Raw genomic sequence first — 17,230 nt, forward strand, 5'->3', positions numbered from 1 at the left:
GTCATACAAAAGCAATAGACTGCTGACTGAGATTCTCAACACTGATAATTTCAGGTCAGGGATGTTAGACTTAACAATAAATGTGAGACTTTAACTGTTGTGCATGTGTGCGTGTATTTGTGTGTCCGTGTGTGTGTGCGCGCGCCCGCGCGCGCGTCTGTGCATGCTTGTTTTTATTTTTCATTGTTGTTTACTAATCATCACACACACATTATCATGATTGTTCATATTATTATTCATATATTTATTTACTTATAAATAATTTGTTTTATTTGTTCATTCATTGTTTATTTATTTATCTGGTGATTTTCATGTCTGGTTTTATTTATCGTTTTCATGTATTAATTCGTTAATTTAAATACTTCTCTCTTCTATCAATTTATGTATCTTATCTTTCTTCAGTTTATTTTGTTTTATTTTCCCTGCAATGCCTGACTAAGCGCTTTTGGTTACGTAGCTGGTCATGCATCTGCTGAGCAGATGTGGTGTAGCGTATATGGAATTGTCCGAACGCAGTGACGCCTCCTTGAGTAACTGAACTGCAGGCAATCAAGTGTACCCAGCGATAACCAAAGGTCAATCATCAAGCGCAAGGAAGAAATAAAAACACCATTGAGTTTCCTCCCTTGTTGGACACATTTCGTGGTCACACAACCTGTTACGAAAATTTTACCAACCCCAGACACAGAGATCCGTCTTCCTATTATCGATTCACCGTCTTGAACCACCCACAACAATCCGTCATCTTTGTTTAAACTGTTACACAAAACAGTCAGGTTACAGTTGCATCATGCGTTTCGTTCTTTTTCCAGTACCCGCACCTGTTTACCAACAAAACTTCCGGGCGGAAATTTTGGAAGTGGCTACTACAAGATGATTCCAGCAATGCGTAAGGCAAAAATACAGTTTTTGCTGAAGAAATCCCTGCGAAAAGCAAGAATGAAAAAATCTGTTGATGCTATGGCAAGTGTATTCTTCGTCTATTATTTCATCTTTACATAATCAAGCGCCTTCTGGGTGCTTTGTTTTGTTTTCTTCTTTTCTGTTCATTCTGGTACAGTGATAATTATGATAAAGAAAGCAAAATTTTTATTTAAAAAAATAACATAGAACTGTTTTCGGATTAATTTTGCAAGCAGTTTAGAAATCTCTCAAATATATAAATGTCCGTACATGGTTCAGTTTAGTTTTTGGTCTGTTTTTGTGTATTATGCTGGCATTTCTTGCCACAGCAGTTGTGTATAATATAAATATACATGTATGTATGTCATTGTGTTCGTGAAATGGGACATGGCTTCGGTTGTGTGTGTGTGTGTGTGTGTGAAATAGGCGAGGGGGTTACTTTAATAGATAACTAGCTCAGATGTTGATAGCCCCAGTAATATTAATAATGATAAAATAATAATAGCGATATTGATGATGATGACATTATTCTTATTCTTATAAACATCAGGATCGGGATCAGGATCAGGATTTGGGGCGTTGTTTTATACGTAACTTAGACATTTTTGGCTTTTTTGCCCCTTCAGATTTACTCCTTTACATTGCTGATCAGGTCGTTGACTAGCTCAGTCATTTTATCCATCAGTCATATTTCGTTTTTGTCAATAATTCGTGTTTATCTATGAGGTTATTAAAAGTATTTATACTAGGTGCACGTTTGATATTGTTTGTTAATTTGTTCCAATAATTTGTTACTCTGTTACTAAATGTAAACTTTCTCAGTTTCTGAGATTTGTTCTGGAATACTGTTTGTCTGTACTGTTTCTTGTAGTGTCTGCCTTTGGAGTACAAAAAAGCATGCTTTGTTTACATTGTCAAACCCATTTAATATTTTGTACGTATCTTTGGAGTACAAAAAAGCATGCTTTGTTTACATTGTCAAACCCATTTAATATTTTGTACGTCTGTATCAAGTCCCCTCTGACTCTTCTTGCTTTAAGTGATGGTAGTTGTAAGTACTTTAATCTTTCTTGATATGAAGGATCTTTTATGCTATAGACCAGCTTTGTTGCTCTTCTTTGAGCCCTTTCTATGGCTTGTGACTGCTTTATTTGCGTTGGGTACCATACAATGTTTCCATATTCTAGGATAGGTCTAACTAATGTTTTATATAGCCGTAAGAAAGTAACCTTATCAATAAATGTAAATGCTCTTTTTTTTATTATTCCAATCATTCTGTTCTCTTTGTTTATACTATTTGTTATACATTTGTCAAATGATAAATTTTTGTCAGATGTGACACCTAAGTCTTTTTCCTCATCACATTTTGATACTTTTATTTCTTTGTCTCCGATTTATTTATGAATAAAGTAAATAGAACCAGTCCTAATATACTACCTTGTGGTATGCCACTTATAACATCAGCTTTACCGGAGAAGGAGCTACCAATCCTAACCCTTTGAGTTCTTTTTGTTAATGTACATAATATGAAACAATGTCATGATCAGTTTAAACACAGCAAACACCACACACACACACACACACACACACACAGAGGCACATGCACACACACACACATGCAGACACACACACACATGCAGACACACACACACACACACACACCTTCCATGCTATGGAACAGTCTCCCTCTCAATGTGAAAGAGTCTGCATGAAACCTTCCTCTTTAAATAGTGAACACAAAATTCTGGCAGTGCTGATCTGTACAGTGTACATTGAGAGTGCCTGCTTGATGCAGATTGTGAGCGCTATACATCATCATCAACACACACACACACACACACACGCACACACACAAATACACACACACACACAATCAAGTTAGATTTTTCCATTTAAAGTGTGTTTTAGTGTGTGTGTGTGTGTATATATATATATATATATATATATATATATATATATATATATTTCACACACACACACACACACTATCAAGTTATAATTTTATATTTTAAGTGTAGATTTAGTGTATACACACACACAGACACACACACACACACACAATGTATCTAAATCATTTGTTGATGGGCTGGGTAATTTCTTGGAGGATCATACATGTTTACAGTTCTTCTCCATAGGATTCAATTTGAAATGGAATTTCTATTAAGGCTCCTCCTCCACACCCCAAAAGTGTAACAAAACAAAACAAACAAAAAAACTAAGAGAAGAAGAACTAGTAACATACAATGTGTACCATATCAAACAAAACAAAAAAACTAAGAGAAGAAGAACTAGTAACATACAATGTGTACCATATCAAACAGTCATCTTTAGACACACACACACACACACACACACACACACACACACACACAGTTTTTCATTTTTAAGTCTAGATTTTGATATCTAATTCAGTAGTTGATGGGCTGGGTAATGTCTTGCAGAATCATACAGTTCATCTCCATAGGATTGAATTTTAAATGAAATTTCTATTAAGCCTCCTATACACCCTGAAAGTATTAACTGCTACTACTACTACTACTATTAGTAACTACTACTACCAGGAAGGAGAAGAAGAAATAGTAACATACTCTGTGCATCATATCAAATACTAAAATAGTCATCTTAACAGACACACACACACACACACACACACACACACACACACACAACCACACCGAGTATAGTTGGTTTTCAATTGTTGAGCCGACTCAACAGAGCACATTTCATTCCCGTCTTTTACCAAGTTTTGGGGACATGTGTTAGGGTGTTGTTTGATAAAGTTAGGGAGCAGGATTCGCATGAGTTAACTCAACTCTTCCCCCTTTCCTAATCAAAGAATAGAAGATTACCTGCACACATTTCAAACATTTTTACCCAAGCTGGGTATTGGCAATAGTTTCTTCTTTTGGTTTCTTTTTTCTTCTTTTTTTTATTTTTCCAAATGAAAGCGAGGGTTCAAGATTGGGTTCAACTTGTTTACTAGTCTCATCATTGAGAGATCCCAGTTGCGGTACAAAATCTCACAGTTGCAACATTTTGTACCGTGTTCATGGTATAAAATTTCACAATGGTACAAAATGTCAAAATTACTACATTTTGAACTGGTGTTCACGGTACAAAATGTGACAGCATTACAATTTGTCCTAATTGTGACACTTCATTCCACATTGTCATATATTTATGTCAACTGCAGTACAGTTTGTCACACATGAATACGTTTTCTATCCCTGGAGATTTTGATATGCTGTCAACGAGTCAGAATCTGACATTTTAGGTCAGAGTGATCACTGGTCATTGTAACTGATCACTGGTCATCCGCATTGTACAAGGTACAGTAGTGCACTGGAGACACTGATTAGCTGTTAGATAGTCAAAACCTGCATTTGGTGTCATATACTGTACCATGTCAGACTGATGCAAACCGGGCCTATCTGTTTGCTCTTCTTGGCCAAAATTTATCGCAGCAACTCAGTGATATGACATCTCACCATAAGACTGCCGTCTGTTAGTGTTAGCCAATGAAATACCATTACTGGCATAGGTAAACAATCATTCTCAATAGCTGCCATTTTTTCAGATAAGTGACATATCCATTTGCTCTGTCTTTGCCAACCTTTTATGCATTAGAAATGTTATTTTCATGCATGTTTGTTGTTTGTTGCGGCTTTCCGGGATGTTTTCATCTCGGGATTCATGTATCTTACATTGTTTGTGTCTGTAACATTTTATTTGTTGTTTTGTTTTGTGAACTTCGTCTCGCTCTCTGCTCTCCTTTGGTCCTTGCAGACCGTTCCTGACTTTCTTCTACTTACAAACTGGCCACAGTACATGCGAGTAACTTGTCCCCATTGCGGAGCATCGCTAACCATTCCGGCGATTGCCACACCCATGAGGTTGGGATAGTGCTCTCACAGGAGACTGTCTCTGGTCTCAGGACCCATGGGTTCTCCCATTTGCGATTGGGCCAATGTGTCTTTGTTGACACATTGAGGTGGAACAGCTCAAACTTTTAACACAGTCAGGAAGGGTACTGTGGGGGATTGGAATTCGGGCCAGACCCCAAGTTATCCCAGGTGGAGGATGGTTTTGTTGAAGGATGTGCCCCTACTGTGCCTGTGGAGATGGCCTATAAAAAATATTGAAATATGTATATATATTCATACATACATATATATATATATATATATATATATATATATATATATATATTTCTCTCTCTCTTTCTCACAGCCATACTTATACTCATGTTATAGGCCAGACATGATGTCACAATGGGGTGTGATTCGGCCCTCTATTTTCTGTTCATGGACAGGCTCTCAGTGGTGGCACTGCCCTCTCTCTCTCCATCCCTCCCATGCCGAGTCCTCTCCCCCACCTCCCTCAGTGGGGGTGAACACCTATGGCCTTTTGGAGGGCCACACTCTTGTGCTCTCCCCAGGTCAAGTCACCCCAATATCCCTACGGGAGGGGATGCGGGGCGTGTGGCACCCACCTGCTTGTCAGGTGAAGCCGCTATCCATCGGGTCTCCCTTGCTGGGGTAGACACACACGTGTCAGGCAGTCCCGCTATCCAGCCGGTCTCCCCTGCTGGGGGAGGCACGTGTCAGGCGGTCCTGCTATCCAGCTGGTCTACCTTGCTGGGGGAGGCACACACGTGTCAGGCGGTCCCAGGACACCCAGGTCGGGACAGGTTACTGGACTTCCCGCCGACCAGGACAAGTTTTTTCTTTATTTTTTTCCCTTCCTAAAAGTCCATGTGCTAGTGAGCCTTGGGGATGGGCTCACAGGATGGTTGGCACTCACGGGTAGATCCCCCATTCTACCCGTACAGGGGTGCGCCACCAGCGCACTCTGGGCTGCCGGGAGGGCCAGGGATGACCCCAGGTCCTATCCCTGGATTCAGCCCAGCACTCCTTACCCTACACATTTGGTGCTCAACTGCGGATGCCCACCGCATCACCTGGAGTGGCTCAGCTGGTGTCTGTCAGGGTAACCTTTCTGGTCACCAACGCATCCCATTCGGGACATAGTACCTCTGGGTCTGCCTACCCAGGTGGGGGAAAGCTTGCACTTTCCTCTACCTCAGCCGTAGGTAGTCGGGAGAACAGTAGGCCTTGCTGCCTCCCAGCAAGCATGTGTCCTCACCTCTTTTCACGATGTGCTACATGAGGACCTTGGCTCACTCACTGTCACACGTAGCTGAAGATGTTTTCCTGACACCTTCTGGCTGGTGCCCATGGGTTGATTACCCAATGGGGGTTCACCCTGTGGCCACACTGGGCTCAGTGAAGGGCTAGGCCCTCTCCCTACCCTGATTTCAGCCAAGGCCTGTGGAGGGACCGAGTATTTCTTGGTCATGACAACATCCACGCTTATCATCACCTCCCTTTTGGATCCTTGCACCTCCGGACTTTCATCAAATCAAGGAAGCCAAGAGTTTTTGCTGCCCCTTGGGAGATGACAGGGTGTTTTCACACCTGGTATGTTCTGGACTCAGTTGCGGACCTGCCTCCCAGGTCTCAGCCCAGCATGTTTTGCCCCCAGTATTTTTCTCCACCAGGACTCAGTTGCAGCCCAGCGGGAAGTACTGAGCACTTGTGGGTCGGGGCTACCTCTACAGCTGCCAGAACCTCCCTTGTGGGCACCTGTATCTCCTTGGGAGGGATAACTTCAGGCAGGACCCATGCTTGTGCATCAGGCAACAGCGCACATGTGCGTCAGGTGGCTCCGGCTTGTCCATGTCTCGGTCAGCCCATGGTCCCAACACCTAATTTGGATGGGACCTATGGGGCCACCATCTCCCCCGCTGGAGGTCCTGGTGCCAGGGACCCTTGAGGAGGGTCTCACAGGGTCAGTCGCCCTTCAAGGTTTATTTCTCCTTTTCAAACCTGATGCAGATGCACCTAAGGTGTATGCTTGGCTGCTACAAAGCCTGGGTAGAACCCCTCATCCTCTCCATCCTGAACTCTGCCATGCACTTCTTACCAAGTGCCGCACACCAAAGGGTTTGGCTGTGAACACCCACTCTTTGGTCAGGGCAGTCTCCATGGTCACCTGCATCCCCCCTTAGGGACCCTTTCCTTTGGGGTCCCCTTACATGGAGTCCAGGGTCTCTAGCGCCTCCCTCTAGGGACTGACCGCTTCTGGGTCACCCAGACAAGGTCGGTGAAGCTTGCGGCTTCTTTTTACCACTCGCTCTTGCATTGGGGAGATTGATGGGTGTTCACGCACTCTGTGCATGCGTGGGTCCCTTCCTAACCATCTCAGGAGGCGCACAGTGTCGAGATTGGCACAACCCTCATGGGCGTTGCTGGACCTGCGGTCCAGGCTGTAGCCCTGCAACAGGCATAAACGGAATAATCAGCAGGCAACTTTGATTGGCTCACTCTTCTTCCCACAAAGCTGCACACCCAAATCTAGAGACCCCCTTGGGTATATCCAGGTGTGAGGGGACCCTGCCCAATATGGTCTGGGAGGTCCATTTTGAATGGATGTTCTGAAGAGTGGGAGAATATTGACAATTTTTCCTACCCTCTTCTGTGTGACAGGTCAAGTCCATGTTCACCTTCTGATCAGGCTGAACCCAGTTCCTTCCTGGCGGCACTGGGGCTGACCCTGCCCACATGGGTCACTCCACCATCAGCCTCGGAATCTGCCCTTCACACCACACTGTCACCATTAACCCTTCTTTGGCACCACGGCATCATCCCAGGACCACTTATTATTATTTCCACAGATGGCACTGGGGTGGATGATCAAACCTGCCCTCAGTGACAGGGGTAATTTTTTTCTACCCCTGCCCAGTAGGGAGTCCTTGTCTGTCCCCGGCGTCCATACCCCTGGGGAAGTATCTCGTTAGAGAAGACAAGACAAATGAAAAGGACTCGTCAATGGGTGCGGTTTAGTCCTTGTTCATCCCCGTTCACACAGCCTCTATAGTGTGCTGCCCTCTTGGGTGGGACATGGGGCTTGTCCTCAAAGCCTTCCCTCCCCTACCTCGGCTGTCCTTTCGTACATGACGGCTGGCTGAGGGGGATAAATAGGCTGGTTGGTGCCTGCTACATGTTTCCTCGGCGTTATTTCTTGGCCACTTTCCCTCACAGGGCCAGTCACGTGTGGGATGAGTGTGGACTCTTGTGAGGTTCAGAGTTATCTTCTCCTGAACCTCATTAACTCTTTAGCCATCCTCGGCTGACTACTTTGGGTGACAGAGTGGCTGCGTGCCTGATAGTTAAGGCAGACGCTACTCCTCCCGGGGGGTCACTACCTTGAGGTCGGGAGGCTTAGTGGCCAGTGTTCGAGCGAGCTATGTCGGCGGGGGTATCAGTGCTTCTGGGGGTTTACTGCTCTAGTCCCAGGTCTTAATTGGCAGCCTACATAGCCATTGTAGCTGTTCAGGCTGAATAAGTGGTGGTTTTCGTACTGATGCCCCTGATAGGGCTTCCCATGCCAGACAGGTCGTGAGTAAGGCCCAAACTAAAAGTGACCCACTGTCCCTTTCGCTATTCTCTATTCTTCTTTTTACCGCCTCTTTTCTGCCCACAGCTCCCCATCAAGCCGTCTTTTCCACATTCTTTTTTCTCTGCGGCCTACTTCAGGCCCGCCGTGTTTGCCGTGCGGCGCGACCTGTGATGGAGGGGAATGAGATCCTGCGGATTGAGAGAGCACGCTGCTCTCAACACGTCCCTTTGGCTCGGACCTCTCCTAAGACAGGCGGCACACACTGGCCCGTGTGTGTCAATCGGCTACCCCTACGTGGGGTTGAGTCAAGACTGGCAGTTTAGAGGCTAACGATGATAACTCCCGTAGTGCTCAGTTCTCTGTCCCCGGGAGCTGGGCATGATCGGGAGGGAACGCGTTGGAGCTAGACTGTTGGTCGTATGTCCCTCCTGAAACCTGGAAGGGGTCAAGCTGGTGTTCCCTTGACCCTGGCCCCTAAGTTGGACCTCATGGTGGGTGGGTAAGGGAGGGATGAATTTACGATTAAAAAAAAAAAAGGCTTCTAACCAATCACCCCCCCCTAAACTTGGGAAAAGGAGGAGACCAGGAAGTGATGATTCGGACTCCGATTTGGAGGTCGGTGAGACCTCTGGATATTGGCCTTCGTGGCTTGTGGTGGAGGGCACTGATGATGACAAGCCCTTGTTGGCTCTCAGCCCCTTCGCCATCCAGAAGGGCAGACACAGCTTCTGCTTAAAGCGACCACTTTTGTGGATAGGGCGGTGAAGGTTTCCCCTCACAAAAAGGACTGAACTGCTCGAAGGGGGTCATCAGATGCCCTGAGTTGAGAGGAGTATCCGAGGCAGAGATTAAGTGCGAGCTGTCCTCTCAGGGAGTGACGGATGTTTACAGGGTGACAGTAAGGAAGGGGTCGGACAGAGTCACGGCCAACACATTCTTCCTCACCTTCTGCTGCCCGAATGTTCCCAAGGACATAAGAGTCGGATACCTGCAGGTGAACGTAAGTCTGTACATGCTGTCCCCTCTACGGTGTTTCAAGTGCCAGAAATTCGGACACGTGCAGGACCGCTGCAAGGAGGAAGAGGCGTGTGGCACCTGTTCAAAGGCGGCGCACCAGGGCGAATGCATCAGTCCAGCCCGTTGTGTGAACTGCAGAGGCAGCCATCCGTCTTCGTCGGAAGACTGCCCCAGCTGGAAAAAAGAAAAAGAAATCCAGAAGGTGAACACTTATGTTAAGGATCTTTGGCAAGATGAGTGGAACACTCAGACGGACAACAAGCTCTTCCAGATCTGTCCTGACCTAAAAGAGACCCTCCCTTCAGGGGTGAAGAACAGAAAGGAGTCTGTGCTGTGCAGACTGCATGTGGGGCACATTTTTTTTACTCATTCTTACTTGTTGAAGGGGGAAGAGGCCCCTCGATGTATTCCCTGTGATGAGCCTCTCACCGTGAAACACGTGCTTCTTGACTGTTGGGGTCTGCATGACGTTAGACACAGACATTACACGGCGGTTTCTTTGAAGACCTTGTTTCGTGATGTCCCTCTGTGGGCGCTGATGGACTTCTTGAAAGAAGTGAACATTTTTAATCAGATTTGAAGGTTTTAAACTATGGAAGTTTTTTTAAACTTTGAGTGGAAAGTTTGAAGTGGTGACTCGTTTTAATTGTTTTTTCCCCTTGTAGTAGGTATTAACGTGGCGATAGCCTTGAGATGGCCTTAGTGGTCGGCGAGGCTCTAAGCACCATAATTTCATTTCATTTCAGATCTGAGCACACCACTCCCATTTTGCAACATCTCTATTGGCTCCATGTCTCACACAGAATAAAGTATAAGATCAGCACTCTGTGTTATAAATGTATTTACAAATCTGCCCCTTCCTATCTTTGTGGCTGCCTTCACCTCTACACTCCATCTTGCTCTCTACGATCGGCTTCAGATCCCCTCTGTTTATGCATACCCAGATTCAAACAGTCTACTGTTGGACGCCGTTCTTTCTCTGTCTCTGGACCTTGCATTTGGAATGAACTTCCTTTTTCGTTGTCAGGTCTCCGCACTCAGCTCTTTCAAGTCGGGCCTTAAAATCCACCTCTTCACAAGATAGCCTTACTCCCCTGCCTCTTCCTTGTCTTCAGTTTCTTCAGTTTTAGAGTTATGCATGTGTGTAAATGACTGGTGAGAAAGCACTTAGATTTTTCTCTGCACAAGATTCAGCACTATATAAATACTATTATTATCATTATGTTTAGTGTTTGTTGTGCTGAACTTTCGATCTCGGAAGACCCATTTGCCTGCTGTGCCACCACACGGCGAACAAGAGAAGACGTTTCAGAAAAGTCTGTCATAGCATGTCATTGACTCAGTGTAACTTTATAGTTCAGAAAGTTTTGTTATGGCAGATTAGGCAGTTGGTTTACAGAAATAACGTCATTGTCTCATTGTAACTTTGTAATTTAGAAAGCATAGTTCTGGTAGAACATTAACACAAAGATGATATTATATCAGAACAATTTTGTTTGATGATGCACACAAAATATCCACCTTTTCTATATTGATATTATACACAAATTAGTTTACTAACATGTCATGTCTTAAAGTTGCGTGGTGGTGACGGTTGTTGACAGATAACACTAACACTATAACAGTTAGTGTGAAAATTACAGTGTGTATTTCAGCATACATTTTCCCTTCAAACCAAAAGATTTTGTAGTTTGAAAATATGTAACTGGTATCACTGTGTGTAGAAAATTGATGCAGTATCATCCATATGAATTTGTGACAGTATTCATGACTGTTTGGCAGGCCTGGCTGAACTACATCTTGTTCTTGAAGATGTTGGCATCAGAATGCCAGACACGGGCATTGAGTGAGAAATCAAAAGTTGTTACAACTCATCATGTCAAGGCTGTTAGGAAGGTAAGGAAGGACCGCTACATGTTTATAGCTTTTGACAATATATATGCACAGACAGGTTTGGGATACATATGACAAAGTAGTTGTAAAGAGGACGATCCCACCAGATCATACATCCATGCCCACCACCCTTATCCATTGATAGGCAGTGTGAAACAGACCAGCAGAATCATATAACTGCTTGTAATGTCTTGTGAACAATCCAAAATTTGAAAGGGTTACAGTATTACATACACTGATCTCATCACCAATTGACAAGTGTGCCAAACTATCAAACAGCACATTGGACTTTTTTAAGATCTGCTGACATCAGTTGAGAAAAGAAAGCTACATTAGTATGGCTAGGTAACAAGATCCAATGGCCTTGCGAAAACAATCCCCCAAAGAACTATTGAGAAACTCAAACTGAAATGTTTTATTCGGGTTAAAATGGTAAGCTACAAGTTTCTTTTCACCATGCCCTCACAACAATTTTTTTTTAATCATAAAAAATAATCACAAATCAAATGGAGAAGAAACAAATCAAATGGAGCAGAAAAAAAGAACAAGAAGAAAAAGAAAAAGGTTGAGGAGAATGAGGAAAAAGACAACAATGGAAGAATACAACAAAAAGAAAGGAAGAACGAAAAAAAGGGGCAGGGGGAAGGGGATGGAAGGGAAGACAGAAACAAAACTGATGGACTGCCAACATTGCAGAATGGACATGAAAACCATTTGCAGAGACCCCCAGGCTTTGGCACACAACTGACAGATCTGGAGGAATCTGGTGAACATGAACAGTTCTTCTATGGGGCGTCCTAATGACTCTTCATTGAGTTGAGGGAGAAGAAGACAGTATCCATCCTATGTGTCCATTTAGAAAACCCACCTCCCTCTCTGTCTGTGTCTCTCTCACATTTTACAAATATACACTACAGTGGTATAGTGCATGCTGCTTGCAAGACATCATTTCATTGCATCATCCAGAAAATAGCATCCAGACCACCTCTCAGTGCATGATGGTATATGTGGGTATATATATATATATATATTATATATATATATATACTATATATATATATATATATATACATACACACACACACAAGCAAACACACACTCTGTGTATCTCTCTTTCATTGGCAGCTCATTATTATGGTTTCATCAGTTCACTGATTTTTTGTAATTATGTGAACATTTTTATTCTATTCTGTTACGTGTATTTTGAAATAATTTTTATCAGTATTCATTGTCATAGACTGTTTCTCATAGTTTTTGACTGACTTGTTTGAACAAAGCGAGTCTGTGTTAAAACCTGGTGTTCAGTTGTCTGTACGTATGTCTGTGTTTCCGTGGTTAACTTTAACATTGCCATTTTCTCAGGAAATACTTTGTCTGTCAATACCAAATTTGGCTTTAGAATAGTAGGTAAAAAATCTTCACAATCATACCAATAATAGGTTGTAAGTCCCCCAAATTAAATCGTGTTTCCGGATCACAAACAATTTATTTCGTTGAGGTTATTTCTGGATTCCGAAAACACCATTTTACCGCATACCAGTTGTCGGAACGTAGGCTTTGCTTGTTAAGATGACAGCATTACATCCTTTTTCTCGTTCGCAGTTAAAAGGAAAGAAATACAAATTTTGGACAGAACACGTACAGTGACACTAAATACACCATCGACGTGTTTGCTGTATATGAATATTCTAATGTGGATACTGAATTAACGAGAACGAACATAAAAGAAAAGTTGAATCGACTGTTTCACTGAGTTTTGGTCAGCCTTGTCTGGGCTGGTCTGTAGAGATCCTGTTTTTTTCTTGTTCGCAATCAGAAGAACATAAATAAATAAAATTTCTGGACAGAACACATACAGTGACAAGGTACATCATGGGCGTGTTTACTACATATGAATATTTTTAAGTGGATATGAATTAACTAGAATGGACATAAAAGAGAAATCGACCGTGTTGTAGTTTCCCAACGAGTGTAACTAAACTCGTCGAAAATCTATCTAGGTCCAGATAAAACGGCTAAATTTTGCAGTGTGCTTGAGGCGATGGCGACAACTCCTTTATGAATTAACGAATTCTTAAATGCTCGAGATATACTAAGTTAAGAGCGTTATCTTTTAGAATACCGCATTCAATTGATCAAGCTTTTTAAAAAAAAAAAAAAAAGCATGCTTAAATGTTAATTTTTTAACGTCATTGGTAGATCCGCTAGTGCTGTGACAAAGAAAATTTTTCCTTTCCATCAAAACATGCTGGATGCGAATCTGTTCTCAGGCCTTTTTTTTTTTTTTTTTTTTTTTTTACCTGAAGCTTTATGATAACGAATACAGTACAACATTTTACAATTTAAATAATTTATTTATGGTTTTTTTGTTTTTTTTAAAATATTTTTATTTTCTGAAGTGTATCACAAGCGAGTCTTGAAGGCCTTGCGTCTCTAGTTAACTTTCGATATTCCTTTCAGTGCAGTACATTTCTATTAATCCATTTATAAAATATCTGTGCATTCAGAGACTCGTCACTCACGCCACAGTCTTCCAGCCCACAGTCAACATACAGAGATGAACATGACAAAGGCTGAATTATACAGTCAAAAAGCAAAACTTATTTAACTTAATAAAAACATGAAGTAGGGATTTCACTCATTTTGATATGTAATGATATTTGTTCATTTATTTACTTGTTTATCAATCTTAATTAGTTTAATCAAATTCGTGATGTTTGAATGTCATTAACTCTCTCATGTGTGCTTTTCAGCTGGTGATCAGGAAGCTGAGAGGATAAACAACTGTACTTTTTGGAGCACAAAGTCCTCATCAGAAGCCAGCTGTTGGATGATTATCAGCGTGCTTCTGCTGAAAACCTGCCTGTATATTTCAGTCCATCTGCGATGAAGATATACATAGTATTTGAGGTTTTAGCGTGTAAGATAGATACTACTTATCAGCCTTGAGCTCTGCCCATCCATGTAGCTTACACTGTCTTCTTGTCAACACAGTGTCAACACATGCACAAGTTCAACACAAACAACTCATCAAAGTACAACAAAAATTAACTTTGCCATAAGTATGAGCCTGTTGGTAAAGCAGTTTACACTTTCATGAAAACATTGCACACATGCATGTTTATTTGATATTTCAACATCAAAAATGCCCTCTGCAAGAAACACCACTCAGATTGACTGTATTTAAACTGTTACACTCCTGAAACTGTTGCATAGTGGGGTTGTTGCAACTGAGAAATTATTTTGCAGGTAGCTAGATCTGACTTGTCTTTTGATGTATTTTTTTTTTATATTTAAAGTATTGTCAACTTGTGATTAGTATTTATGATTTTTTTCAATTTTGATTTTATTTTGTATTATTTTTACCTCATGTTATTTAATTTAACTGATAAAACAGATAAAAGCAACTTAGCAGGAAATTCTGAGAGAGAGAGGGAGAGAGAGAGAGAGGGAACGGATGAGGAGGGAAAGCACTGTTTAAAAAAAAATGTTTAAGTTACATTGCAGAAATCAGATACTGACAACCCTGATAGGAAAAAACCCAGCACTTTCTAAGCATTGATGTTTTTATTTGATTTGAAAAGATTTAATAGACAGAATCATTTGGAAGAAAAAAGATAGACCATAGACCTAGAAGTAAAGATAGCGCCTTTTCGTGTGTGTGTGTGTGTGTGTGTATATATAAATTTTTAAAAGTTTTTTTTATGGTTTTCGAGGTGGTTCTTTGGTGCAATCAGTGTCTTCAGCAATGTGTCATGCGTCATAGGGCATTGAAGAAAATGAAGTCATCACATAGATAGAGACGTACACACACACACACAAGGATGAGCTGCCCCTTGTGAGGCAGTTTTTTTACGGTTTTTGTGTTGCTTTGATTTTGAAGGGTTTTTTTTATCCAATTTTTACTGATTTTTTTGGTTGTGAGTCAGGGATGATAAACAAGCAGGACGGCTGATGGTCTCAACACAGCCAAGTCATATTTGAAGTAAGAAACAGAATGATGAAGATAATATTTCATGAACTGTTCTTTTGCAGATTTCTTTTCAGATGATTAACGCGGTTGAATTTTTTTTTATTTAGATGGGCAGTTCCTACATGGCCATGTAAGGTTTGCTGGACTGTAAGTTTTACAATCAAAATACAGATCTATCAAACTTTCATACATTCCCTGTCTTCATCACAACTTTGATAAATGGTAACAAAGCCGCGAAATGGATTTTCGGTTGTAATATACATTATTTTCACTCTGGAAAAGTCCTTTTCTACCATCAGAACGACTGGCTGATCAGATGTGTGTGCTCCCGCAGCGTAGCTCGAGATCAAAGTTTACAACTTAGTCCAGGAAAAGGAAAAAATCCCAAGGAAAAAATTGCAAAAGAAATTAATTGTAATGTACCCGATAGAACTGTACATCGAATTTAACATACCTAAAAGCGCTTGATACATATTTATTTGGTTGAAATGCGGATTCTGTTTTCTCTCGCACACGCTTATTTTCAGTTGTGTACACCAACGCTTATTTTCAGTTGCGTACACCGGTCTGCGTAGATGTGGAGAGAACGGCAACATGTTGCGATGTGCTTGACGCATGGTAATGTCATTTTTCTTTTCAGCTAACTTAAATGTCTTAAGTAATTGAAATACATGAAAATAACATTATTTAAACAGTGTTATCACCTCGAATAGAGCAGTCAATATACCGCGCTAAAAACGTAAGTTTGAATATTGATTTTGGATAACAGTGCGCGCGCGGTTTGGCCCTGTGGTAAGCCTTTTTGCTTCCGATTTTAATATATGAGGTTCAAACCCACTCCCATACCTCGTTTACAACACACACATTAGAATCATCCACTATAGTTGCTCTTTTCTTATGACTGTTTTTGTTTTTTTTCACACTCCCCGCCCCCCCCACCCCACCCCCCCTTGTCCTTTACTGCTTTCAGTATCCACTATTTTGTTCTTCCATTCTCTGTCTTTCTATTTTGATCTGTTCACATCTTTTTTCACCCCATAGATTGATAAATCGGACTTTTAAAAAAAATATATTATTTTTCATGAAATATCGCCAAATGCTGTATGTGTGTGTGTGTGTGTGTGTGTGTGTGTAAACAGGTTCTCTTCAGACTGAGTAAATTCAGACTTGCATAGGTTCCATAGGATACGTTCATACAGAAGGAGGAACGCTAACCCTCGTTTTACCTTAATTGATGCAAACGCTATGAAACTCCCAGCTGTTTTCCTGATAATGCAGTTTTCTGAAATCTCCCATGCCCAAATAGGGGTCAAAGTTTAATCAAATCTTGAATCTGCGTTTATATGCGTCTCTGTTGAGACCAAATCAATACGTCAGTGTCAATGTACAATATATTTTTCTTTTGTGTGTGGTGTTATGGGAGTAGTGTGTATATGTTTGAGTGGGGGTGGATGGGGGTGAAAATGAAAATCAAATTATTTAAACAAAATGACTGGAAAGAACTGAATTTTTGCTATTTTTATGCCAAATTTGGTGTCAACTGACAAGGTTTTTGCAGAGAAAATGACAATGTTAAAGTTTACCACGGACACACACAGACAACCGAACACCGGGTTAAAACATAGACTCACTTTGTTTACACAAGTGAGTCAAAAAGCATGAATCATGTCATGGGTGTCTTCATTAGTTTTCTTCATATAATTTTGTCATTGGTGTTATCAGTATGTCATTCCTATTACTGCTCCTAACAGTAATGACGGTAACGGGAATGATGGTAACAGGAATGATAGAAAATTGGTTAAGAATTAATATTTTAAAAAATTTTAATGGAAAAACTTACTTTTCTGTTGCCAGTCGCATTGAATCATGTTCATCTTGGAGTGATGGCCTGGAGGTAACGCGTCTGCCTAGGAACTGAGAGAATGAGTGTGCTGGTTCGAATCACGGCTCAGCCACTGATATTTTCTCCCCCTCCACTAGACC

At 41.6% G+C, this 17,230-nt stretch overlaps 1 protein-coding gene across 1 annotated transcript; it reads left to right on the forward strand.

Annotated features, from left to right (window-relative positions):
- The first annotated feature begins 806 nt into the window (after nucleotides 1–806).
- On the forward strand, nucleotides 807–15,432 carry LOC143280561 (centromere protein W-like). The gene is made up of 3 exons (XM_076585254.1): nucleotides 807–963; nucleotides 11,164–11,277; nucleotides 14,028–15,432. The coding sequence occupies exons 1-3, from the start codon at nucleotides 874–876 to the stop codon at nucleotides 14,052–14,054; spliced, it is 231 nt and encodes a 76-aa protein (XP_076441369.1). The 5' UTR covers nucleotides 807–873; the 3' UTR covers nucleotides 14,055–15,432.
- Nucleotides 15,433–17,230: the final 1,798 nt, after the last annotated feature.

Source organism: Babylonia areolata, chromosome 3 (genome assembly GCF_041734735.1).
Source record: "Babylonia areolata isolate BAREFJ2019XMU chromosome 3, ASM4173473v1, whole genome shotgun sequence".
NCBI lineage: Eukaryota > Metazoa > Mollusca > Gastropoda > Neogastropoda > Buccinidae > Babylonia > Babylonia areolata.